General features: G+C 35.9%; 5 protein-coding genes across 11 annotated transcripts in view; 3 read left to right on the plus strand and 2 right to left on the minus strand.

Annotated features, from left to right (window-relative positions):
- Positions 1-220: 220 nt before the first annotated feature.
- LOC132708504 (elongation factor-like GTPase 1) lies at positions 221-25030 on the minus strand. 7 transcript variants are annotated; one of them, XM_060680829.1, is made up of 4 exons: positions 23146-25028; positions 22126-23079; positions 3669-3856; positions 221-422 (listed from the first exon to the last, which is right to left on the minus strand). In XM_060680829.1, exons 1-4 carry the CDS (start codon positions 24737-24739, stop codon positions 237-239), a joined length of 2922 nt encoding a protein of 973 aa, XP_060536812.1. In that variant the 5' UTR covers positions 24740-25028; the 3' UTR covers positions 221-236. The 7 variants fall into 7 exon arrangements, with proteins under 7 accessions (XP_060536812.1, XP_060536817.1, XP_060536811.1 ...); XM_060680834.1 differs by having other exon boundaries at positions 22126-24354; positions 24410-24548; XM_060680828.1 differs by having other exon boundaries at positions 22126-25028.
- LOC132708507 (uncharacterized) lies at positions 771-3615 on the plus strand. Its single transcript, XM_060680837.1, has 5 exons — positions 771-1012; positions 1074-1222; positions 1280-1357; positions 1410-1508; positions 3311-3615. Exons 2-5 carry the CDS (start codon positions 1099-1101, stop codon positions 3475-3477), a joined length of 468 nt encoding a protein of 155 aa, XP_060536820.1. The 5' UTR covers positions 771-1012; positions 1074-1098; the 3' UTR covers positions 3478-3615.
- LOC132708506 (protein giant-lens) lies at positions 4414-9080 on the plus strand. The gene is made up of 4 exons (XM_060680836.1): positions 4414-5644; positions 6595-6803; positions 6863-7028; positions 7091-9080. Exons 1-4 carry the CDS (start codon positions 5450-5452, stop codon positions 7316-7318), a joined length of 798 nt encoding a protein of 265 aa, XP_060536819.1. The 5' UTR covers positions 4414-5449; the 3' UTR covers positions 7319-9080.
- On the plus strand, positions 9589-22106 carry LOC132708505 (uncharacterized). The gene is made up of 5 exons (XM_060680835.1): positions 9589-10606; positions 19072-19185; positions 20079-20219; positions 20879-21032; positions 21093-22106. Exons 1-5 carry the CDS (start codon positions 10130-10132, stop codon positions 21269-21271), a joined length of 1065 nt encoding a protein of 354 aa, XP_060536818.1. The 5' UTR covers positions 9589-10129; the 3' UTR covers positions 21272-22106.
- Positions 25031-25695: 665 nt separating the features above from the next.
- LOC132708533 (trithorax group protein osa-like) overlaps positions 25696-27363 on the minus strand; it is a gene marked incomplete at its 5' end in the record, with an annotated part of 34935 nt that continues 33267 nt past the window's right edge. The window contains 1 exon segment of the mRNA XM_060680881.1: positions 25696-27264. Within this exon segment, the coding sequence (XP_060536864.1) occupies positions 26494-27264 (771 nt within the window).

Genomic DNA, 27363 nt, shown 5'->3' on the forward strand with positions numbered 1-27363 from the left:
TCAACCACAGAATGTAAAAAGTTATTCTTCTCCTTTTCCCTCGACCCAGAGAAGAGTGCTACGTCATTAGATGAGAAAAACGCTTACGTAATTGCCTGCACTGGCGAATTTATTACTTACGCAATTAGAAAATTAATAAAACAAAAACTCTCTTCAATATATAATACCATGGAACAATAAAGTCAACAATTTTATTACAGACTCAATAAAACTTAATAAATATTTGTCACAAATTTTTATTTCTTCTTATTTAGAGTTCTTTGTTTTTCAGCATGCACCACAACTTCGTCTTCCACCTGCAAGCCCTTACGTCGACGCACCTCCTTACGCAGTCTGCTTGCTCGGAGCGCCGATTCGACGTTGATTTCATCCTCGTCGTCCAATTCATCTGTTGCTTCGTAGAAAGGATCTCCGTCAATTATCTATAAGAACACGGCATTTTTGAAAAATCACAGTGACGCTGAATTAATACAATTTTTATTGGTTGACGGATTAAAATAAAAAAGAATTGAATAAATTAAGTAATAAAAATTTTTGCAGCGTTGATCACCAAGAAGTGAAAAAGTCCAAAGGAAATACCGAGTACGCAAATATACATATGCTATAGGATTTTCTGGTAGCAGTGCGGGATATTTGCTTATAGGAATATAATTTGAATTGCATTAACGCTGTCTCATAATCCCTTTATCGACGGAACCACAGAACAAACAAAACGCATTAATCAATTATTTCCAGAATTTTATCAACGCGTACAATAAAACCAAATATATCATGCATTCAAACTCCCATATGCGCTCCAAAAATTCTAAATATTAATAAATAATCAGAACTCAATCGGCAGTAGCAATAAAATAAGTATATTTTTCGCATGAGGGATAAGTGGTCCATATGTCCATATTTTAATTAACGATACTAAAAACAAATTAATCTGACGATAAGGCCTCGTATATAAAGCATTTCCTAATAGAACTTTAGCCAGTAATCGGTACCCAATCAAACTGCAATAGACGAAGTAAGTCGTTGAAGCAATTCATTAGAATTGAAGTCGCAGCATTAGTTATAACTATTAATAGTTTTCAGTCTTTGCAAACTCCTACAATGAAAATCTATTTAGCACTTTTCTCCGTGTTTATCGCGCTTGCTCACGCTAGGTCCGTACCCAACACCGTAAGCGACGAAAGATTGGCTTTACTTTACAGCCAAATTTTGCCAAAACTATACAGTAAGTGAGCGAATAGTCACGACAGGGCTGGTGTTAATTTCATTTGGTATTTTGCAGTGAATAACGAAAGACTATTAAACGGACTGAGTTACGCTAAGCGATGTGCAATGCTGGGGGAGGAATCTTGTGCAAACGGTAATATTATGGATGAAAATTGTGCTCGTTGTTATTAATTATGTTTTTGAAGGTGGAATCCCTGGGGCCGGGTCGGACAATGATTGGTTAAATGGCGGATTTACACCCGGAAAACGATGCGCCATGTTAGGGGATGAATCCTGCGCTAATGGTAAGTTTAAATTTATAAAACACTACTCAAAAAAAGTACCACACTGCAGATTCGGGTATACCTTGAAAAGGGTTATAGGTAAAGTCTGTTCATAGATATAAGAAAGTGACTAACTGATACGAATTAAGGAAAGACCCGGGCAAGCTGTATGAATGAAATATGGCCGAACAAGTCCGTACTTTACTTAGAATTTAATTATTTGGGGTTTTGTTAGGAAAGATACTAAACAATATTTATTGATTTATGTCTGTATTTATGTTAAAATCTAAAATAAAATTACAAATTGTTTTTAATACCTATTTAAATTATTTAAAATTATTCACATAATATATCAGTATCACTATCGCTATCATCGCCGGTTCTAATTATTATTTGTTCTATATTATTTGCAATATGAACATACGATTGTTCTGCTTTTTCTATATGTTTAACAGAATTTGCCCAACTTAAGGGAGGGCTGTTAAAAACTTCGGTTTCTATAAGTTTGAGGACATTGGAGTTAAGACCGGGAAAAACATTGTTACGATGAATGGCAGATTTCAGTTGATGCCAAACATGTTCAATGTTCATGTTCAAACATACAGTGGTAAGGTGGAAGCCTTAAAACTGTATGCCCTACATTTTTTGCATAATTATCACAGACGTATTACTTGTGTAGGTTCAAGCTTTGTAGAACCTCAATTAATTGCTTTTTGGTATAATCTTCGTGAAAATAAATGTCGTTATTATACATGTAGTTTTGGATTGTTGCTTTTGTGTCACACGAGGAAGGGGTTTTAGTCAACTGTCTACTGTGATAACTTGCATTTTGCATTACAATGACGCTATTAGGAGGAATGTTTGGAACTAGTTTGTTTTTAAAAAAACTTTCAAATAAATCAGCGGTGGTGTCTTCATGGTAATCCAGAGAAGAATCTTTAATATTTTTCGCAAACAGAGAAAGTCCATTTGGAATCCAACCATCTTTAGAGCCAACATGCAAAATAGTTATCCTTTTACCTCTTTTTGATGACGCGTTTGTTTTACACTTATCAGATCTAAGACCCATGTATTGTATACACTTCCATAAGGTAGTTCTGTCACATTTAACACCGGTTTCATCTTTTTCAAGCCTCCTAATTAAGATATCTAATGTAGGCACGCTTTGTTCTTCGTATAACTGGTAAATTTTACGCCGCATTATATCTTGATGACTTTCATCTACACTCGAGCAAATGTCAGCATCGCTTCTTTTTTTTCCTCGCTGAAATGGGACTATTCACTATTTTCCATACAGTTGATGTTGGAATTTTCATCAATGTGACCGTTTCTTCTAAAGATGCTTGCTTGCTGGCACCACGTTCAATGCGAGTCAAATAAACATTGTTTATAACTTTCTTAGTGTCAATAGAAAAGTGTTTTCTACATTTGGGCGGGAGCATCTCCTGAGATACACTAGACTCGCATATTTTGAATAATTCGCACACGATTCAACACACGCTGTGTTACACACGAAATAAGAATGATTAGTAATAAGCTTAAAACTAAGTAGTATACCAAACCAAAGAATATTTTCTATTACGGACCACAATTTTACCTGAACTTAAATTCCGAAACTTTAGGTAATAATCTCTTTGCATTGTATGTTAATGACCACCCTTGGATAATCCCATACAAAAGCAATTGGTCAATTTCTTATATCTATGAACAGACCATACATTCGCCATAACAAAAAAAATTATTAGTAATAAATAATGATGGATAATTGCCGAGCTCCGACACTACTGCAGACCATACCTCAAAACGACACTTTTATATTTCAGGGGGCATTCCCGGAGCAGGATCAGATAACGAATGGCTAAGTCAAGGTTTTAACCCTGGAAAAAGATGTGCAATGCTGGGGGATGAAGCCTGTGCGAACGGTGCGATTCCCGGTGCTGGTGCTGACAGCGACTGGTTAAGTGCTGGATTTAACCCAGGCAGACGATAATAAAATTTTTAGAGTGTTGAAAATGCGACCGCCAATTTTCGTGTGGGAAATAAAACTCAGTAAATAAACGACCGCATTTTTGTTGGGACGAAGTACCCGTGCTACCGTCATGGTTCATTGGCGCCCTGTTATTGTTTACTAACAACTTTCGTGTACGTGACGAATTCGAAGGTATAAAAGCGAAGTCCTACCTCGTAATGGCTGAAACGCAAGCTGGGGTTCGCTTGGCCGGATGTCGTGCTTCTGATTTCATTAGCGAAACCTTCACTTTCGATTACTGGAATTTGAGCTTGTACCGTGAAAGATTTTTCCTTCTCGTCCATGCCCACAGCTTCTAACACTTTGCCGTGGCGTCTACTAATAACCGAGTATACCTTCCCTGCGTGTAAATACAACAACAAAAATTAATTTCTTTTATCAAATTTTTAAAGCTTATGGCTATGTAGGTGCAAAATAATAGTTTATTTTCGACAACAGGATCGTTGAGTTTAAGACTGACTGTAAACTGCGGTTTGGGCAGAATATTTTCAAATGTACGGAAGTGCTCTTAAAGCACGGACCCGCCCGGCGGTTGAGAAATGTTGGACAATTCGGAAAAAAACATGCCCAGCCTATAACATTCTTGCCTTGACACGTATTCATAATAATTTAATCTTCTAAAGTAGGTTTCTTTTTCTCTAAAAAACGTCCGTGAAAAATTATTAATAGATTGAATTCATTGAACAATCGAACTCAATACCATCGTCGGTTTTTGACGTACTGCGGCTTTGGTAACGGTCTGGTCCGAGTACCAGCATTCACCCACGTGTTATAGAACGCCCCGAGTGTTTAAAAATCTAAGAGCAATCCGTTTCCGGCGACACCTGACTAATCTACCCATTGGCGTACTCAACCACAAACAATCTCGAGCTGCTCGGCTTATTCGACGAGTGGTAAACTAAAAATTAACCAGATATTACTAAAAATAAACGATTCTTTGTTTACCCGCACTTTGTTCAATTTGTTACGGTCAATTTTACTACGCACCTTACGGGCGACGCTGCGTCGAAGAAAAACCAGTTAAATCTATAAAGTAATGCAAATTTACTTATCAGATGTCGTACAGCGAGCATAGTAAAATCAAGCTAAATATGAATGAAGTCTTTATTCCGTACCATTCATAAATCTTTACGTTAGGCACCCTGCGTGGACGACAAGCTACCTGATCAACAGGTGTTCACGATCCAAGAAGTCCCTTATCTGATTAGTATTGATGCATTCAAAAATTTAAATATTTCTCTTTTAGGATAATTAAATAATTCCACACTTTGTTTCAAAAGTTCATTTATACTTTGTGAATTGCCTTTTGCATCTGGCTTTGCGCTAGTGAAACTAAGGATTCAAAAAAAATGTGATTTTCCATTGCGTAACGGCAGCTTTCGACCTTTCTGGGTCTCATCAGTTTGCCGGAGAAGTCAAACAGCTATTTGCCTTTTTTACTATTGACAAAACAAGCAGATGGACTAAAATGCATAAATTTGTAAAAAGTACCAAAAATTTTATCATGCCCGAGCATTTCTGACCTTTAATTTGAAATTTCGAAAATATTTTTGATGAGTTGGCAATTTTTATTAGAAGAACAGAGAGACTCCAATAAAATATTAACAATTTATAATATTATCTTGGTTAATTATCGTTTAAATTTTACGATTAACTTTCGCAGAAAATACACCCGAAAAATAAATAATTGCGTTCTCAGTAAAACCGATACGGCCGGCAGACAAAGCGAAGAGAGAAAATGAATGGAGGTAGCGTTCGGTGGCTACTTCGGGTGCCCAATCCGCTTTCATTCATGCCTTGGAAGGAACATAGTAGTACGCTCCGTGGTAAGGTCCAAGTAGCATTATAAGAATTGTTTGTGAACTTACGCAATCATAGTACGAAGCGAAATACTATACGAGCGTTATTTATCAGAATTAAATTAAAGTGCGAAATGTATTTGGAAGGCTTGGCCGCGTTGGTTTTTTTAAATATTTGTGCCAGTACGCGAATACCATTGGAAGTTTTTCAAAGACATCCTTCGGAACATCGGCATCATCATCGCATAAGTCCTTTCGTCGAAAGTAGCATCGAAAGGAAAAAACTACAGGAACACGCAGTAATTAAAAAAGTGTTGTACCAAATCGGCGTAAGTAACGATTTTGTAATTTTATTTTGGTAACGTTAGAGAAGATGGGGAACAAGTTGTCGAGTTTTTGCAGAGGCAGATAACAAATAAACGCTTAGCCTGCCTTAAAGTAAAAGCGACAAGTCCGTTGGATGAAGTAAATTAAGCGTAATTTGTTATATAGAAACATTATCTCACTGACACGTTCTTAGATGCGTTCTAACATACCTGCGGGCACAGGATATCCAAACAAAAAAAGAGACATGGAACCTTCGCTGAAAGGAAGTTGTTAAGAGAATTATTACACTTTTTTCTTATTATGCGAACCCAAGCAGGACTTCGTAAAAGCTATAGGAATGCCATTAAATACCATACATGCTCCGATCAAAATATTCTTGGAGAAATTGCACCCATTTGGTTTCATTTGCTTGTGTTAAAGGCAACGTTCGAGGAAGGCTTTTAAGCTTTCGGCAAATCCCTTAATAAAATCTTTTCTTCAACTTATCACAAGTCCACTTCCTCCCTTTTAAGCCACACACAATAGGGCATGAAAGAAGCGTATTCGCCATACAGTTTGCACTTCCGGTACATTTTTTAAGCCTTTTGTCAGTTCGGCATTGTCCTTTGTTTTGTAACGACGTCACATTAGAATGTAGCAATACTTTAAACCACCTACACCGGGTGTTTCGAATTTATGCGGGTAATTTTAAGGGACGAAATTTATTTCTGGGTGAATTCTTCTAGTTTTCGGCCGGGCGACTAGAGCGGATGCTTCGGCCTACCTGGACTTTTAGATCATTTAAAAGATTAAATATTTAACTACCGGGCTTGAAAATATACCCCGGGGCATCGATAAACCCATACCAAGATAAAATTAACGACATCCGTGTATGGACAGGGTCGTATAATATCAAATTATTTTTCACAGAGGCGTCCGCAGGTATTTAATTTGCTGTTTTTTTATGTTCCAGTCTAGCGAGGAAGATTTGCCCGAATGCAATCCGAGATCGATATGCAACAAAGTTGATCTGTACCACACGCCGTGGGTTGAACGGCAATGCAGATGTCCGGAAGGTCGTATTTGTCCAATGGGACTCGATACCGACGATGGACATACGTTCGTGGAGAAAACCAGACAGTACAAGCTGTGCGAATCGATTAAAAAACTACCCAAGTGCAGGTATATGATCAATGAAACATCGCGATAATAGGTTTGCATGATATGAATTGCGATTTTAGATTTTTCCGAGATACCACGTGGTCGATAACATTGTACGCCAATAACGTGACGGAGCAGGTCTTGCACTGTCACTGCCCTAAGAACTCCGTCACCTATTTGAACAAAGTACTCCAGTCCAAAAGCCAAATAGCCTTTCAATATTTGTTTTCTTGCTCCCCCGAAACGGTAAGCGCTACTGTTCTTGAATCGACGACCCCGCCCGTAACGCCACTGGTTTTTGTTTTTAGAGGCTTCGGTGTCAGAGAAAGGAACCCTGCAGATTGTTTACTGTGCGCAGGCGCCAAGAATCGTTGGACGAAGCTAATGTGGACACACTGTGCCAATGCCCTCACGGTCATCGATGTCCGCGCCATCATACGGACGAAGGAGTAATATTAGTGAAAAGTTATGGAGAGAAGAAGTACTTCGACGACGACTTCTTAGACACGTACAGCGGGTACTGCTTACCTTCTTAGTACCGCGATAGATGACGCTTCAGTTGAGGGTTCTCAATTTATATCGATCGAGACCGTGGGCGGCCATTTGAGGTGTTAAACGAGTAATTATTTTTGGAAAATATTGGTGCAGAAATGCCCTATCCAACGTTTCATTTAACTCTACGTCGAATTTGGTCAGTGCGGCCAAGTTAATAAACGAATTTTTTAATGTAAAGATCTGTACAAATTACTCATAGCGAACCTTCAGTTGTATATATTTATTTTGCGATTTCCGCGTTGGTAGCTTTTAAGTTGTTGATATATCAATGTACAAATAATATTTAAGCTATATTTTATTATACTATTTTTAAAATAAATCTAGAAATTTCGCGCTGGTTTCAATTATGCCCCCTTTTTTTTATTGACCCTTAGAACCCCCGCCCCGCGCATATTGTAGCGCCTTAACATTAAATGATAAAATTATAACTTAAAATAAATACACCCGGTTGTTTGCGCGCTTTATAATTCGGGATTAAAAATGCGATTGTAGGTTAATGACCAAATGTAAACCATTTCGCTTACGGAAAATCGTAGTTGCACCTTTTATCATGTCATTATTTACATTTTGTGGTCAAACGCAAAATGAACAAAATATTTTGCACTTGTGCCACTTTACTGAGCTACATAAACATTCGATTTCTTGCGGATTAAAATATGAGTGTCGCGTACAAAATCCGCAAATTAAATATCAATAAGGAATTATTAGGCCTGCATATATTTATGCACTCGCCGTGTCATAATTTATACGCCGAATGCTAATCAACGCGCTATCGCGTCTTATTTTCCGCTAATTCGAGGTTGATTAAGATTTGAAGTCGGCCAAACGCGTAAATTAACTTCCTACGTAAAAAAAAATATTACGACGATCTGTATGCACGCATGTAAATAACTAAAATAGTTTAGAGCGCATGTGTCAAGCGCCATATGGTCTTAAACTGTTTGTAAAATCAGATAACTCATACCAATGGAGCGGGCGATGGCGAATTAAGTTCGCCGATGAGAAAAAAATTACATTGTGACGGTTTCTAAGTTTATGTAGCGATGTCAACCGGCACTTTGGAATCAGTTATATTATGGTTACCCACAGAATACTTTAAATCCGTGTACAGTTATTGATTTGCCGATGGATTAACTAAACCTGATTTCGAATTTGTGCAGAAAACAAGCGAGGAAAAACGATTTTTAATTAATAACGAACTACAATAACGGCGCTTCGAGAAGATTCGAAATAAAAGTTCGATCAAGTAGAACCTTGCTTTCAAATAAAAGCAAGACGATTAAAATACAGACGCAAAATGTAGAAAAAACTTTAAAATAATATAAGGAAATGGAAAAATTGACTTATTTTCAAAATTTGATATATTACGTAAAAGTTTTTTGCATATAAAATATTTAGAAGATAAAGATTTACGACTACTTAAACTTAACTAACCAGTTAATACATAAAACATAATAAAATATAACCCGAGAATTAAAAAAAATACAATCAATCAATGAAAGAACGAAAAGAGAAAAAGGGAGAAATAAAAACAAAATAGCTAATAAAAATTGGGAAAAACAACATTTTCATAATGTTGATCCCTAAAGAACAAGCAGTTGAAATCTTAATCGTTTGAACTTGTTTATATCTAAATTTCTGAAGCGATATTATTATAGTTTTTAATTTCATCGAAAACAAAACTTTTGCTGTTAAATAATTAATGATTAAGGCCAATCACAAATAAAAAAGCCTTTTTTATAGCTAAAGCTAAATACAAATTGAGAAAAACATGATATGGAATTTTACTTTTTTAAGCTTATTTAGACTTAAATTACTAAAGCAATCTTAGATATAATTATAATTTTTAGTTTCATCGAAAACTAAGTTAAATAATTAGGATCAATTAATTAATAATTAAACTTAAATCGCAAATAAAAAAGTCTTCTTTATAGCTTTTTATTTTGCTTTTTTTTTGTCTGTTTGTTGTAATTTTTTTCAAATAAAATAGCAAAGACAAATTGAGAAAAACATAACATTTTTATTATGGAGATCTCTGAAGAGCAAGGAGATGAAATTTTAATTTTTTGAACTTAAATTTTTGAAGCATTATTCGACATTATCATAATTTTTAAATGTATCGAAAACAAAACATTTCCTGACTAAGTTAAATACTTAAGGTAAATTAATTAATAATTAAAGTCAAATCACTAATAAAAAAAATCCTTTATAGCTATAGCATTTTTTCAAACAACATAGGAATTGGGCAGAAGTTAATTAATAATTATAGTCAAAATGAAAAAAAAGAAATAGTTATCTAAAGTTCTTTATTTTGTTGTGATTTTTTTATGTTTTATGTTTTTTATGTTTTACGCAAAAATAGCCGTCAAGTATTTTTTTCTCATTTGAATTTTGAAAATGCTATGAAAGGTGCATTTTAATCTTGGCCACCTTGCTTACATACCCTGAGAATGAGAAACAACTATAGAATGGAGCGAAATTTTTTAAGTCGCAAAAAAAAACAAGTCAAAAGTTACCCCTAAAAATGGTCGTTTCCGAAATTATAGTAAATCGGCGAAAAAGCGCAAAAGGTAGTACGGTACTAGTGCTATGTAAATAAGAAGTAGGTTAGTTTAGAGGCCGGCGTAACGACGTGAAGTGCGGGAATCGCAAAAGCTTTTGCTTGTCTCTGCCCATCCGGCAACGGCAGAACTTCTTCAGTGCTCGCGAGTACCGTCGGCTTCACTATTCAGTAGTCAACCGTCCCTCTGTTAAAGCTTTTTGGTCGGTTCGGTGTTTTAAAAAAAAAAAACATGCGCATCGTCTACATCGTCAGCTTGTTGTGTGCGGTGCAAGGAGATGCCCAGTTATGGAACTACCCTCGCAATATTTTATCGGCACTCACGAGACGCGGAAAAAGTGCCGATAGTGAATTCATTTCGACGACGTTAAACCCCGTCCTGGCAGCAGACTCGACGAATTTGCAACAAACCAACGTCAATGAGCAAGTTAAAAGTACTAAAGAAATCAGTACGACTTCGACGGCGATTAAAACTACCCCCGTCACAAGTAGTACCCCGTTGACAACGATTATTCCTACGAACAACAATACCCTAGCGAGTACGACTTTTATCGGTACCACAGTCACCGACGGCAGTACTACGTACGATTCAACAACCCCCGATTATACCGCCACGACCGGGGAGCCGCGCGAAAGTCCAAATTCGCATGAATTTTATTTAAGCAAAAGAGACAAGCCGGAAATAAAAATTTCCTCCAACATAAGCCAGGTGAGTTGCTCGCTTAATTTTTCAGCTAGCTTCGGTGTGTTTTGGGAAACGACATTCTCACGGTAAACCAAAAAGCCCGAACGTCTGCGTGTTTTATATTAATGGGTTGATTAAACGCCTTAACGACTTCCTTAACATTACGCTCTGCAATTTCAAAACAAGCGCGTTTGAGAGCAAAGCCTGTATTACGGTTAAGATTTTCATTTTGATTTGAACGTGAACCAGATTAGAATCTTTCTTGGGCAGATTTGATTGCGGCCTTTGTTAATTTGTACCTACTGAGGTACGTGGTTTAAACAAATATGACATTTTTCAATTAAAAATTCCGACCCGCACGCCCATTTACTAACACCTCAGAAAAAAATCAAGTAATTTTTTTCATTTGCACTTGATTTTTTTTAAACACTCTTATTTTTGGCTAAAGCGCGTATATGACAATAGAACGTGTATTTTATGTTCAAATTATTGACAACAAACGGTATTCAGATTTTTAAATATTATTAATTGCTATATGACAGCTATGACGGTCTGTAATTATAAAAGGGGTGATAATGAATTCATAATTACAGTTATTGTAGGGTTTTTAAATGTAAATTTAGATTTAGCAACGGAGATCCATCGAAATCATTAAGTAATACATTAGAGTGTCTCGTTTTGTTAACCTACGTAGTTTCCAAGCTTAATTTATGACATTTTGATGGACCATGTAAAATATCAAAATTATTATCGAACTTGTGCATTTCTGAATTGAAATGAATGACATAGTTAGAATCCGAACTTTTCTTGTTCCATATAAATGTTAATTACCTCATCCACGATTTAACCTATAAACTCTGGATTTTTGAGAAATTGTGATTTAGTTTTATGATTTTTTAAATATTTTCCTACAGTGTTTTCAGTTTTAAAAGAAATCTTGAGACCACATTCAGAGAGATGTTTCGAAATTTGGGATCGGTATTTAATACGGGGTAAATAGAGTTTCGAATTATATGAAACTGTTTTTCAGTTAAAATTTTATCTATCAAAGAGGAATCGTAATCATCGTGAAATGCAATTTCCTTAATACTATTTAATCTGTGGATAAAAGAATGAAAAAAGGCAGTTATGTTGTGTGTGAGGTGATTTGAGTTATTATGTTACTGTGACCGCATGCGAGAGAAATCTCAATTGCTTTATGTTTTAGTTAAAGTTCAACATCTTTTAAATATTATTCTCACAACTCGCATACTAGAAAGCGATAATTAACGGAAACAAAAAGAAGAGTCTTATATCATGTTTCCATGAAAATTGCCCTTATCAAACGACTCGCGATACAATCAAAATCGTGACGACTGACAATTTAGCACAAGAAATTAAGGACGCTTGGCTTATGCGTGCACCGCGGTACCTATACAGATAATTTATTTGAAAGTATGGTTGTTTAATTTATCAAAACTCCGTGATGTTCAAATCTTTTCCTTATTTATCTATGACCTCGATGCATAATACTAAAAATAGATATCCAATATCCCTTCATAAACCACTACTTTGAACTTTGACCGATGACGCCTCCTTAATGGCTTTTGGAAGTTTTTTTTTCGCCGTTATTGGTTTAGACCTTACTGACGAACGTATGCCCAATCCCAGAAGAACAAGGGAAGAATAAGGGCGGTTTTAAACTTCCGTGGTACAATAACCCAATTTCGGACCTCCCTTTTTAAACAATTTAATTCTTATCTCGACCCATCTAAGCTCCTCCGTAAATATTCCTTAGGAATCACCCTGTATACGCACATCCGCCCTGCTCGTGTATTTTTCAGATACGACTTCAATTTCTTCGCATGATTGACTATGTAAACTTTTTTTTTGAAGAGTACGAAGTCATTATACGAGCGCAACGCAGTGTGTATTCGATGTCCGAACTAAACCTTCGATTTGACTTGTGCAAGAATAATTTATAATGACAGTCATCCAATATTCGCAAGACGTATTATGATAGACACGCGAAACCCGGAAAACGAACACGATGTGTTATTTCATTTGCCTTTATTTTCTCAGTTTACATTACTACTCCGCATAGAGATTTTATCGTAATAATTAACAATCGAACATATATATGCCACTTAAAATTATTTTTTTTTGACATTGATCGTCACTGTCTCGATACAGTAACAATCGATGGAAATTAACGACAAAAATAGGATTTAAGGATGAACCAAAACGAAAATTGAAATAGAAACCGAGAAGAAAATGAGAAAATCGTTTTATTTACGATTTATCGGGCCGCGTTGGTGTTTCGTACAGTTGCAATCGATGGTACCCTTCTATTAATTCGTATCTTTAGCTCAATGACCTGAGCCAAGTTAGAACGAGAACCGAAGAAGCAACAAGAAGATCAACCACGACAAGCTCGAGTGCACTCCTGGGCATTATACTTTGATATGCATCACGCTAGCCTATGCAAATTCTAATTATACACTTCAATTAACAGATCTCGAATATAGTCTGGAGCTCTCCTGAAAACCATATCGTTGCGAATTTACACGGGCAAGAAGAAGAATCTGCTCGTCCAACTATGTTTCGTTTAGGAATTAAAATAATTCAAAATAAATAAGAACTAAAAGTTCAGATTTTCACGAAATTATATATTTTGACATAATTAAAACTGAAACATTTTTTTTTTAAATTTTTGTTCCATTATTTGCATTTTTTGAATAGCTGAACATTTCAGACGCTTACGTTTCTTCGAACTTGCTTTCACGCCTTTTCCTTCAACCCACCGTGCTTGACCTTTCCAAGCAAATCGAGGAGGAAGCAACCTATAATTTTTCTAGGAAGCAACGTGATTGCCGAGGTACAACACACGCAAAAGAAGCCTAGGAAGCGGGCTCGTATTAATAAATGAATATTTATAATTCAAAAACAACGGACCTTTTTATAAAAAAATTGCACGACGATATACGAAGTCTCTCTGAAGATTAAATTTCGTCATCTCTAGCAACTGCATAGGTGCAGGTTCCGTATTTTGGACTTGACCCGAGTCGTGCTCGCGCACTACAAAATAAATGTGAGTTAATGCTTATAAAAGCCATTTCCTAATAATTATGCTGACAGATTTTCAAAACCACAACAGATTGGTTACAAGCGAAGCACCGTTAAAGCTATTTTGAAAGGTTTTGAATTAACTAAATGATGTGCCAGTTTGAGAGTTAAACCTTTCTCCCATCTGATGCTAACAAATCAGTGCCGTATTGTTCCACTCGTCTACGACGATGGCGAATTCGCCTCAATTTTGCGCTGTTCCGCATTTTTTCTTTCTTCGAAGAATAATGACAATTTCATAACCCTCAGGAAAAAAAGTCGAATTTCTTTTACGCGCATTGAATAGTAATTAATCGCGGGCCTTAATAGAATTGTGAACTTCCCATGACAACGGATTAACTTTTTTTTATTCGGAATTCCAACGGTAACATCCAAATGAGGCAATTTTTCAGCCGCATTTGTTATAATCGCCCAATGCTTACTGACTTTGCTTTAAATTGCTGTAAGGCAATTAAAAAAATTCATTCTCCTTTATTGCCACAATAAACATGACATAAAACAACGGTACTTCTTGGTTACACTGCGGTTTTCGTTAGTCCAAAAAAAGGACAAGAAAGTTCCCTAAATAGCGTAGTTAATAATCCTGGCAATAACAACAAAGCAAAAAAAAAAATATGTCAATTTTCGAAGATTTTTCTTTTAATGAGATGTAAGGTACGTTCACACAGAACTCTACTACAAATGTGGGGCGCGTAGACAGAAAATTGTATTTCTGCGACAAACAATATGGTTTCGCCGTTAAAAACATTGAACAGAATTGAAATAAATTTCCATCCTATAACGTGAACTCAAACGCGAAATACAACCATATATATAATTAACATCGCATGTCATTTAATATTTTTATTTGCCGCAAAATGGCGCGACAGCAGGTTTGCCATGTGACGAGAAAAAAGAAGAAAAGTGATGCTTTCAGGACCAAATTATTAAGGGATTTGTGACCATACCAAACGACCAGAAAAATAGCAGCCAAGACAAAGACAAAAGATTACAGTGTTACAAAACCATCCGCTCATCGCTCCTTTGGTGCTTGAAATGTTCCTAAATGAATTGAGAAAAATGATTATAACGACATTGCCAAGATTTCGTAGCCGCAGTTTCGTTGATGACACCAAAATCTTCTTAACGGCAAATACTTGAAAATAATTAACAACTACAGCTGAAAATTTTAATTAAAAAACAAAGTAAACAATACAGAAGAAGAGAATCAATGAAATACTTAGGAGTTACCATTTTAGGATGGGGTGGAGTAGCTTACTCGCTTAGCTAGCTTAAAGGCTCTGAGTAATACGCAAAAGAGGTTATAAAAAAAGGAAAAAATTTATGAAAGAAAAATTAAGCAGAAACAGAGAATAAAAAATATCCAACAAGAATTTAGCTTCGTAACAAAAACCTTTACGCCAAGAGTATACAATTCCTTGTCTCTAAATATGCAACATATTGAAAAATTTCTGGACTGGATAGTTAAAATTGAGGAAAGGTGATGATGATTTGAGAATTTGTTATAATGTATTACTAATTCGGAGTTCGGTAATGATTATTTGAATTCTACGGTATTATTATGATAAAACATATTTTTATACTATTACTATTGACACCTTTAAATTATTTAAATATATTTTGAATAGTACAACTTAAATATTTATTCTTAAATTTTTTCTTATAATTAAATTTTTTTTTCATTAAGATTAAGATCATGAATTGGGGCTTTAATAATTATAGCCTCAAAAAAATATATAGAAGAACCGAGAGATTGTTCTTTAGGTTTAATTTATAAAATTATAGTTGGAACTCATCGGAGATTATTATCAATGGCGATTCACCACAATGGCCAGGCGTGATATAGTAGATTTGATGATTTTGTAATTTAAACATTGCGTCCGCATTCCCCGTTAATACGACGTAGCATCCTTTATTTACGGAATCTGCCTTCCTGTGTAAAACGACTTCGTTCGATATTAATAAACGTTCAGTTGCTCGGTTTCCGTTATATCATCATTAAATTGGTAATTTTGTTTATTGAATATTCGACCGATCACCGTCACCGTTACTTTTGCTTTACCCGGTAGAACAGTGGGAGGTTGGAGACACCATGGTGGATGCGCCGACGGCCTACTAATTAAATTAGGACGTGGTCCGATCGAGAACGATGTAAAGTTAAAGAGGTTACTTCAAAAGGGTCAGCCGAGCATGAAAATTGAAACCACTTGGCCGCCTTAACGACCTTAAATGAAATCAACCGTAACAGTCACGATCTGATACCCATATCAATAACATCGAAGTATTTTACGTGGCATCTAGGTTTATGCGCTTTTTTTCTTACAACCTAATGATTTATTATAAACAAACAGGTTTACCGACTGTATAAAACAAATTAAGTTACTGTATCGGACGGTTATATCGGGGCAATAATTCATTCGCAAATAAGTCGCGCTGTGACGTTAAAACTACTTATCCCGAATAATTTATTCAAAATCGTTGCACGAGGAAGACGCTAAGGGAATTCCGATTTTAAATCAACCTAGTTTGACTTGCTAAAATGGCCACGCTACATACGGAATCATGCATTCTCAACCACTTGTTTGATAAGTCATACGAAAGACGGACAAGAAAAAAAACATAACCCTCATTCCTTGGCAACAGGAAAGTACAAATGCATTTTTCTTGAACCCTTTCGAAAATTTAGCATAATTTAAATTACGTATTTAATTCAAAGTTTGCGTATTTAAGGGAGTCCCGTGTTAAATAGTACCAATTGTAATGACTTGGTTCTTGAGATACATAATGTCCAAAGAATTATTTGATTTGGTTTTTTGATTATATTTTCGTTCAGTAACATGGTAATTCGAAATTCGAAATACTGGGTATATTGATGACGAGAAACCGAAATATTAACTTAGCTGTCTGTTTAACGTTAGAGGGCGCGACATACCGTGTTGTTCCTGTAGTGAGGCAATCATTACTTTGTTGTGGCGCACTGTGCGTTATTTTTGAGTAGTCAGACTTAAATTACCTTAAATTTTATATACCAAAAATAATTTAGCGTTTTTTGTTGTTTGTGGGTTTGAAGTTAAACCAGGGTTCGAATTTTGAAAAATTGAGCTGAATTTGAAAAGCTGAGTTTTTGAAAAATAAGCGAAAAACTATATTTTTTATTGATTATATTATTGAGTAACAAATTTAGATGATTTACAACACTAAGAGCAAAGTAATAGATAGCACTTGCAATAATTGGTGAAAATGACTACCTGTTACATTTACATTTACTGACGAAGTGTTTCGAATATACGTGGCAGAGAGAACAGTCCAAAGTTTTCAAATCTGGTGATCTGTTTAGTAAAAAGGCTGCTTTTAGCGACGAGAATGGAAAATATAGAGCAGCAATACCGCATGTGGCGCCCTCTAACAATAAATATCGTCTAATTTCCATGTTACTGAATAAACATTATAATCAAAACCAAATAAAATAGTTTTTTTTTTGACGCCCTGTATCCCAAGAACCAAGCTGGTAAAATTAGTCTTTAAAGTTTGTACAAGTACTAAATTAACACCCTGTATGGTGTATTAATGGAAATTTCTTAGAAAATGTCTACCTTCAAAGTAACGAGATTGAGATTTTAACGTTGACTCGATATCTGCGTCCACCATTATGCCCAATTAAATTAATCGTTTCGTGTGAACCATCAGGGTCGAATGAGCCTACAAGCGTTTAATAAAATTGATTTTGAACAGCGAGACATTTAGCCGAGTGTCAAACGTAAAATTTATGTTTCTGTTAATAAAATTATTACCGAACGCCTGCATGAGAAATATGTAAAGTGCAATATCATTACTATAATCTCCCTGCCCTTTCAGCATTAAAACAAGGCCGGTAATGGCGTATGAAACACGCAACCGTAAAGTATACGTCTCCGACATTAATTTCAGCTTTTACTTTTTATTGACAGACAAAATGAAAATGCACCATTTATAAATAAAAACGCAAATTAATAATTACTATGATAAAGGAACAATCGCGTTGCAACGCTAGCGAACACCCCGTTAATAACGTTAAAGTATTTATTTTCATAGTTCTGCTACTTTTAGAGAGGCATTGTTTGTTTTATCACTCGACTCGAGTGCAGCTCTTAACCGCTCGGTATATCTGCAATATGTTTCGAACAATTGTCTGTAACCACAAAGTTTCGGTTGGCAATCCGTTAAATTGGGACGACAAAAAAGAAGAATATCGCCATTAGCAGATGCAGCGAAAACGGAAAATCTAACGGGTTGCGGTATACGGCTGCTAACACGCCATCGCCATTTCAAACGTGAACCAATACTGATGTGCTCAGGGCGAACACGAAAATTCCACTCTAAACCACGTTCAAAAATTTCTATTTTTAATTTACACTTCAAATTAATATTTTTCTACTACAGGTGGTGACCTATCTATCCATATATTCTCTAGTTAATTAATAAAAAAAAAGTTTAATGTTGATCCACTTAAAATTTAGCATATCGTACAGTAAACATTTTATAAAGATTTGACGGCCGAAAGTCAACATAGTACAGATCTTATTAAAGCAATTTGCTTGATAACGTGTTTTCTTCTGCAATAATAATTTAACATGTCCGATTGTGAGTTAAATTGGAATTCCTTCAATTGACATTCACTCAGTACCATTAATTTGTTCACATTTTTAGCAGATAATTATATACTTTCCACTTCTTTTTCTACGTGATTATATGAATTTGTTCCTATCGGCATCTTGTAATTATTCCGCTGTAATGGGATCGAGTAGTTAATATTGTCATTTCTGTCCTGAGAAGTTTGACCATTAAAATATAACGGGCATCATTTCAATTTTTTTTTCAATTTGAAGCTGTTTGGTATTGCACACCTAGTTAACAAATGCCGCAATTTTAATATAGACCGCTACCGCTTGGCTATTATTCACTTAGTTTTTGCTAGTTATTTGATTTACCGTGAAATTATTTCAATGTTAATAACATCTAATAAAACAAAAAAAAATCTGTGGTTGTTCTTACGAAATGCGTAATTTGCCCTAAATTCCTAATAGGTATGGTCCCACGGCGAAATTTTTTAATGTTTTATAAAAATTTGGTTGTTTGTTGGTATTCCATTGGCGTGAAATGGAAGATAATCGATTGAAAAAGGATCTTCAATAATAACATCGTCGAAAAAGCGCAGCGTCTTTCGAGATTCGAAGAAATATCTAATTATGTTTAACATCTGATAAATGTACTACTTTATGCGGCCTCTGTGCGACCATTTTTTTGCTAAAGTATGCGAGCATAATAATAGACTTGTTAATGGAGAATGGGCGATGCATCGCTGAGGAATCTACTTATTATACCGAGTGTGTCGTTTACTGTTCCAGAACTTGCTACCTCTACCAGCTGGAGCGGGTGCGGCCCTCGTCAAGCCGACAAAGTATCACTATTACCCTCACAACCAACATATCTATTTGCTGCCTGAATGTGCTATTCAACAGGTAAATCACGAAATATTGCAGTCAGAAAACAAACCATCGTTTTGGACAGCGAAAGAAAAAAAAAAGGATTTGAATTTTGTTTTTTTTTTGTTACATTTTGGGCCCCGGATAAAAATCATAGGATTTTCTGAGTGTTCCACGGCACAGAATGGCCATCAGAACGGTTTCAGAGATCAGTTAGTTACAATGCAGTAAAATATTTCAACCCAATTCACCGCAGCATTGGTATATTCATCAAAATGTTAAAGGATCGCTTTAAATCTGCTTTATAAAATTGTTACACCTGTATGTTTTTTTTGCACATTTTTGAATGAATTAAGCGAGGTTTTGCAAAATATTTATTTCTCTGTTGATCTTTCTTCCAACATTTTCTCATATTTTATTTTTATTTTTTTTGCCAATGTTATGGATATACATTTTTTTGTTTTGAAAAATTTGTTTGTTTTATGTAATGTCTTCAATAAAAAAAACTAAATGAATTATTATTATTACTAAATTCGTTACTGTATTGAATTTAACTGAAAAAAAATCGCAAAAATTAATAATCAGAAAGCAAACCAAAATTTTGGAATGGAGAAAGAAAAATATGGGGCTAGACAGATGAATTTTGCATTACAATAAAACTCAAATTAATGAATTTATGAATAAATTTTAACCGATTTCAATTCAATATTGTTTTTTTTTTCACCATTTTGAACAGAGAAAAAAAATGGGATAGATGGAACTGTTTCCCATGGCAATAAAATTTACTAATTATTTAATTACTAAACTAATTTATTTATTCAACGTAGTTCCCGAGCTTTCTGAGAACTTTTACATACAAAACGGAACATAACTACAGTATGTTATAAATCTATGTACAGAACTACAATAATTATTTTAAACACTTTTAGGTGTGCAACGCAGTGTACGTAAGATTGAACTGGACTCAACCCCTATGTGCTTGTCCATCAAGATACAGAGATCCATGTTCGGCATCATTAAACTCCGACGATCACCATACCACTGAATTAATGGTCAATAAGAAGTCCAAGGTAATTTTTTGCCATTGGAACCAACATTTTATGAACCAATTTTCCTTTCCGTGCAATTTCCTAGTTAAGGCAATTTGTCAACGTTTTTATGCAACAGATGGTCTTGTACGACATTTCTCTGTTTTCACTGCCCGACAGAAAGAGGTTTAAAAATTTCCAGTGCTAATTAGATAAAGACATTTTTCAATTTGCTACGTAGATCGTGGCAGAACGAAAAGTTTCACTGCTGATTTCTTCAAAAATATTATTGCAAAAGTGTGTAGGTTCCATCTATCAAATCACGAAAACCAACTGCACAAAATTTTACTTAATTCTGATTGTCGTTATAGGCGACGCATAATTATTATCAACCTTTGGATAAACCATGATTTATTATGTTCCACACGCACAAAGTTTTAATGAACTGCAAACTACCACTTTTCACGACCAACATAAATGTCAATAATTGTGTTAAAAGGATAATGGTAAGAGTTGAAGGTTATAAATAAATCACCGTGTAGGTTTGTACCAACTTATGCTAAGGGCACGTAAAAGGAGAACGAGAATTGTTATTTATTACCGAACGTAGATCGGTTTAACACATTTCACTTAATTTTCTCATTAAAATCTCCAGCAGCAAATTGTCATTAAATTATAACTCGTGGCGATTTGCGTTTTAGAAGGCGTTAACTTTGGTAAAGACCTGCGAACTCACGACGGAAATGCGTATATGTAGACCTCCCAGAGATTGGTCTCTTTTGGCCCTTCAAAATATAAGGACCGGGAAATCTCACTACCTAGTTATATGTAGGTGCCCGGACAATAGTATATTAGGTATAAAAATTATGCTTTGCAATGAATGTAAGACTTATGCTGGCTGTTTTTTTCATCTAGAAGGTCCAATGTCTCACGACCAACCGACATACGCCAGTGTACCGGGAATTCGTGTATATGGCATGATGTGCGTCGACAAACGTAGAGGACGCTCCTACAGGACGTCCGGATCGCAAAAAATGCCTCAGTTTCTTTGGAAACAAGCCCAGCAACTTGCCAAGAGTGCAATTTGGCAATAATCGATTTGAAAAATGCGTGTGATTACTTATTACAAATATTAGGCAATTTTTACATTTACACTATTTAATCCACCCATATTGTTTAGTAGGTACTTTTTTATGTTACGATACATTGCAAAACATGCCTTAACTTGATCTCAATGTCACGAATAAGAACTAATTATTAAAACCAAGACTACCATTAGAAAAACGGTGGATATCCGTATGTGAAAAAGGGATCGGCTTAAATATGTAAACATTAATTTATTGATAGCTATGTGCAATAATCATAAGTGTGGGGCGTTCTATTGATTCAATAAATTAAATATGAAAACTGAAAAAATATTCTTTTAGCTTATTACAGAAATAATAGTTCGCCCCGCACGTAGATGTGCGAATAAAAAATATAAAACTTTTTTTTATTTGGTGACAAATTGGTGGATGCTCCGGTTTTTTTTTATTTCGCAAATCTCGGAACATCAACTTTTCATTAAGGTGGTAGGATTTTTAGCAAGGCTTTTTACAAGTTTGCCAATGTGTTGATATGTCCATAGCCGGAAATATACCAATCTATGGCATATTACACACACACACATCACATTTTTGGATTAAAAATGTATATAACACGGGGATCGTCTGTAACTGTGGGAACTATAAAAGGTAACATTTTTATATTCTTATTCTGGGTAGAAGGTGCTTTAAATCGTCGAAATCAAATGGTACTCATAAAAAGCTACGTATATTTAATAGCGAAGCTAAAAATATGTCACTAATTTTAATTTAATTTTTGTATATACCTGCTTTAAATAAAATAATTTTCCTGGCGTGGAGTTCATTTCAAATATCCCGAAATCAATAAAAGATGTTTCACTTACCTAAAACAGCTGTGGTGACCTGTATGCTTGTGGTATAAATTGGTTCCATTAAACGTTGCTCTTGCTTGTCAAAACAGTTTTTCATCAAGCCACGAAGCGCCGATTCTTCGGAAGACACGAGCTGGGGTGTGATCTCTTCAGGCAAAATATCTTTCAATAATTCGAAGCTTTTTGTTATAAAAGCGCAATTTGTTAAAGATTCTTCGCATAAAGGTCCTGCCTTACAAAAACTATGAAATTGATTAATAATACAATTTGCCAATAAGGTCCTTTTATCGCAGATATTTGCTTCTAAGAATATATTCTGAGTGTAATCGTCAATATCATTTATAAGTAGGTTCACGCAGTCTTTATCTTTGCCGACACTCCAAATTTTTTCTGTTAATTGGCGCCACGGAATCTCGCAAGATGAAAATGCTGATTTTAACTGATCTTGAACGAATTTCAAGGAACGATTCGTTACGTCATTTTTAAATGTCTTTTGCTTGACTGTCTTTTCGTTGGAACTGGCATTGAATTTTCGTATGATGTCAATTAAGCTTCCTGACTGGTGCTCTTCGATCATTGTCAAAAATTCATGGTTGTTTTTTAGGGTCTCTACAATTATTGGAGGCAAACTAACAATATACATTGACATCCGTGCGTTTGATGTGATTACACTTATTTCTTCCATATTTTCGTTTAATTGACCGATAACAGTTTCTCTGAGGGACACCATCGGACTTGACACTTGAATTTTAATTTTAGCAAACTTAGAAGTCAAATCTTCGATGCATTTATCTAAGTGAACGTCCCCCGCTGTTTGAATGACCATTTGGCCAGATTCCTGTACCATAACTTGCACGCAAGAGTCACTTTGCATCAAATACTTTAAACCGTTGCGCAAAATTGGTAAATCCTTAGGATTAACTGGTTCGACTGCGTGAGTTACAACAGGAGGCGGAGAAGGATGCTCTATTAATGGAACAATGTCAGCTTTAGTAGATAGAGTTGCCGTTCGTACCACATGGCCTTCAATACCTCCTATTCCACAAATATTCCCTGCAGGAACAGATTCGACAAACACCAAGTCCCGGCCAATCAGCATATACAATTCCTTAATTGTTGTTAAACTGATACATTTATTTTTTGAAATTAATTCGTCAACATTGTATAATAACTCCTCTTTGGGAAGATAACCAGCAGTTAAACAAAATATTTGTTGACCTATGGTAAGTGTTCCCGTGAAAACGCGAGTCAATCCAATGACCGCAATATCATCAGTAAAAGCACCTTCCTCGTCTAATATTTCAGTAGCTGAAGTTGTTGTTTTCATTATTTCAGCTGTTGGTTGCAAAGCATTTCGGGGTTTGGGAAGAAATTGTTTTGGAGCATGTTGAGACAAGTTTTTTTTATTTACACAAAACATTTTTGAGACATAAGCTACTACTGGCACGTTTGCTTCAGTTGGCAAATTCTCAAAATATGGGAAAATTGATTGAATACAGTTACTTATATAAGGATCTTCAATATACCGGTTCAGATTTAACAAGTATATGGCCTTATTTTTATCTATTTGATGTGGCGATGGGATAATTCTAATGCACTGAAGCAATAGAGTCACTGCTAAAGGCTTCCAATGGGATAAAATTTCGCGAATTTGTGTTTTACTATCATTATTGTGTAGCATGTCTCTAGATGGATTGCTTATACCTAACTTCTCAAGAAACTTAGGTATTTTATCCTTCTCTGAACGAATAACAATAGTCTGATATAAATGTTCAATTGGTTTTATACAAAATTGTTCAAAGAGACTACTTTTCTTTTTATCAATTGCCCCAGATCTAATGTCTCCCTTGGAATCGATATACAAGTCAAAGTTCCACAATTTTTCATTAAGAGTGTCCACTGTTTCATTTCTGACAAGGTTTATAAACATTTTGGCAATTTGCTTAGTAGTGAACCCCCACCCATCTACGGCGCTGGCAAATATAATATTTCCTGAGTGAGGACTAAATAACAGACCTGTATCTTCAATATCAATATCGTTATCCAAGTAGGCATATTGATACAGTTCAGCTATAAATGCATTACAATCTTCAATAACTCTTAAAATGCATTGAAAAATTTCATTAGAATTTTTTTCTAATTCAGTAATAAGCTTGTCCAACTTATTGATGACCAAAATCATTTTAGCTTGCTCTTCAAATGCTTTGCTGATAGATTCCCGCGTTTGTACACAAACTCCCTCTACAACATCGACCAAAATAATTGCTCCATCACAAACCCTTAACGCAGCACCAACTTCAGAAGAAAAATCGATATGCCCAGGGGTATCAATTAAATTCAGGAGTACTGTGCGATTTTTGTGAGTATCGTCGTCATAAATCACATTTAGCAAGGACACTGTACTACTCTTCATTGTAATTCCTCGCTGCTGTTCATCTGGTCGATCATCTAAATACCTAAGAAATCCAGCTAAACGCTTACCAATCAAACGATTGGTAGCTAACAATAAATCTGCCACCGTTGTTTTTCCATGATCTACATGTGCCAAAATACACACGTTTCTGATACATCTAGGATCTTTCATGCAGAATTGAAGTTCTTGCAAATTTGGCCTCAAAGCTTCCATCTCTATAATATAATATACACAAATATATATATAATAAATATAATATAAAGTTGCACAATTTTTTCTTTACACCCTAAACACATTCACATAAGCAAAATATTGCCGAATGTTTAAAACTTGTAAAAATATTTTTGAATTTTTTGAGGTTATAACTAAAGCATAGATCTACTACAAAACGACAAGTAACGCTGTCATCGCCAATTAGGAATGTGGGTTCAATAATGATCAAGTTTGGTTTTTAAATAATAACAACAGTAATAATGCAGGATTTGGGTTGGTCTCAAAAGCTACCAACGGTTCCCTGCCTCTAGTTCGCTGATCTACTACTTCCAACTATAAAAATTTGCAACCCAGCCTAAAGGAAGTATAAAATTAACACTCCCAAGGTAGGCAGTAGTTTTTGACACAAACGCAGAGATGTCGCCAGCATGTATAAAAAAGAAACCTGTTTTTCTTATCTTCGAATTTCCATTTGTAGATGGCCCAGTAAGACTCACGTTTTTCATAAAGACGAAGCCTGGCTCTAGTCGGTTAACGAATCATTTAGATGTTTCTCGACTCTATTTTATCTCACGGGTGCTCTTAATTCCCGGAGCCTTATTTAAGTGCAAATAGGGTACACCAATTGCAAGATTTTACTTCTAGAGGACAATGAGTGGCTGTCCTTTTCCACATAATACAGCTTCCAATAGTTAATAATTGGAAAAAAAATTAATGAGATCAAAAAGCTTTCGTCAGGGGTAAGGGCAGAATACGGAAATATATTGGCACCAAATATATAAATTTTTAAGTATTTGGGTAAAAATTTGGTGCGACTAAAATCGTAAAATATTTTTAATTCAAATTCCACGTTTTTTCGGGACGGGGAATCATAAATGAAATAGTACCTACCTCTCATTGTTACCTTTACTCAACCGGGAACCACGATATGATAAATTAAAGAGAAAATAGTGTATTTAGCATTTACTTATTTTACAATATGCAATCGTACATAAGATGAATATACCTACAGCCAGAAAAATATCACCACATATTTTAAACTACATTTGAGTTCTAGTTGCGAGACTGTCCTCTCTAATGTTACAGTCCGTCCTTGTTCGAAATCGAATAACAGATTTAAATGTAACAGCTAAAATGGGATGTATAAAACATTTCTAACTATACATAGAAAATCAAAACTTGTATAAAAAACACCACTTTCGGTACTTCTTTTGTACATTTATTTAATCAAATTCATTATCAGACATGTATAAAGCATTCGCACAGTAATACCAAACATGAAATAATAGAAAGTGAATCGCGGCTGTTGTCTGTACCTGCACCGGTATGGGGGGGGAGAGGAGGAGTGGGGGGATGGTGGGAGGTACGCGACCACTCGAGAGCTGAACGGCTACAGCAGCAGTAGTACCATTAATCGGTTCGTATATCAAATTAATAAATAACATAAAATAAGTAACATGGATGTATGTTTAACATTTTCCAGAAAGACATATGTCGCTTAATTTACAAAATGGTACAATTAGTGGATTACACTATGTGAATTCATTAGCTATCATGGAGATCGGTGTCTCGTACCTATAGTCTTGGTCTCGGTTAGTCACATCCATCGGTCGGTCGATACATTCGCGTCGCACACCACACGCATTCACACACCCACGGTCCACCGTTCGAAACTGTACACCAGAACAAAGGCCGCTTAGGGTGACTTACGTCTCGTTCGTTCGGTAATCTTATCTACACAGAGGCGGGCCGGATTAGCTGCGTGATATTTGAAACAGCACTTTGGAAATAAGTAACGCCACTTGCTGGTCCAATATCTGACTCATGACGAGGGCCAACAGTCGAGACTCCTGCTGCACCAGCAGGGCCTTGTTGTCGGGGTGCCGGGAGAGGAATACCAACGTAGCTGCCGCCCTCCGCAGCATGTCCAGGCTTGTGCCCATCGAATCGGGGTTGTCCCTAAGCGCGCCTATACCGCGCTGGTTCGCCACGTCCAAAGCGCTCTGTTCCGCTTGTTCTATGAACGCAACCAGTAAAGAGACGCACGGCGTCTGCGCGGCGACCACGCGCGCCATACTGCTGTCAGCCGCTGCCAAATAATGGAGCAGGTTTATGGAAAACTCTCGCAGCACTTGGTCCTCAGATCGGCATAGGTGTTTCGTCAACACTGTACACAGTCTTTCCAATCGGGAAAATGGCGGCGTCGCTATGACTAAATCGACGTTGCTGTTGGTAACGCAAAGTTTGCAGAGTGCCTCCAGTGCCAGGCGTTGGGGAGACAATAGAGACGACGGCCCCACCGAAGCGAACGGGTCTTGAGCGGTCGCAGACGGACAAATGGCCCAATGCAGTAATCCGTCGAGCAACGGCCTCGCCACTTGTTCCTCGTACAGTGACACGTCTATTTGACCCGCCACGTTGGCAATACATACCAGTATGTTTTCGCGGATCTGCGCTAGGAAATCCCACCACCATTCGCTCTCACCCTGCAAACTGCTGCACGAGTCCGCAAAATCGGCGTCCTCCTGTAACGACAACTAGCTCTGATAATGGAGAAGAATGCGAAAACAAAAAATTTGTGCCCTAATTGTTTAAAATTCTTATTATCTGGACGAAACGAAAAC

The sequence above is a fragment of the Cylas formicarius genome, unplaced genomic scaffold, assembly GCF_029955315.1.
Source record: "Cylas formicarius isolate icCylForm1 unplaced genomic scaffold, icCylForm1.1 PGA_scaffold_12__32_contigs__length_19106922, whole genome shotgun sequence".
NCBI lineage: Eukaryota > Metazoa > Arthropoda > Insecta > Coleoptera > Brentidae > Cylas > Cylas formicarius.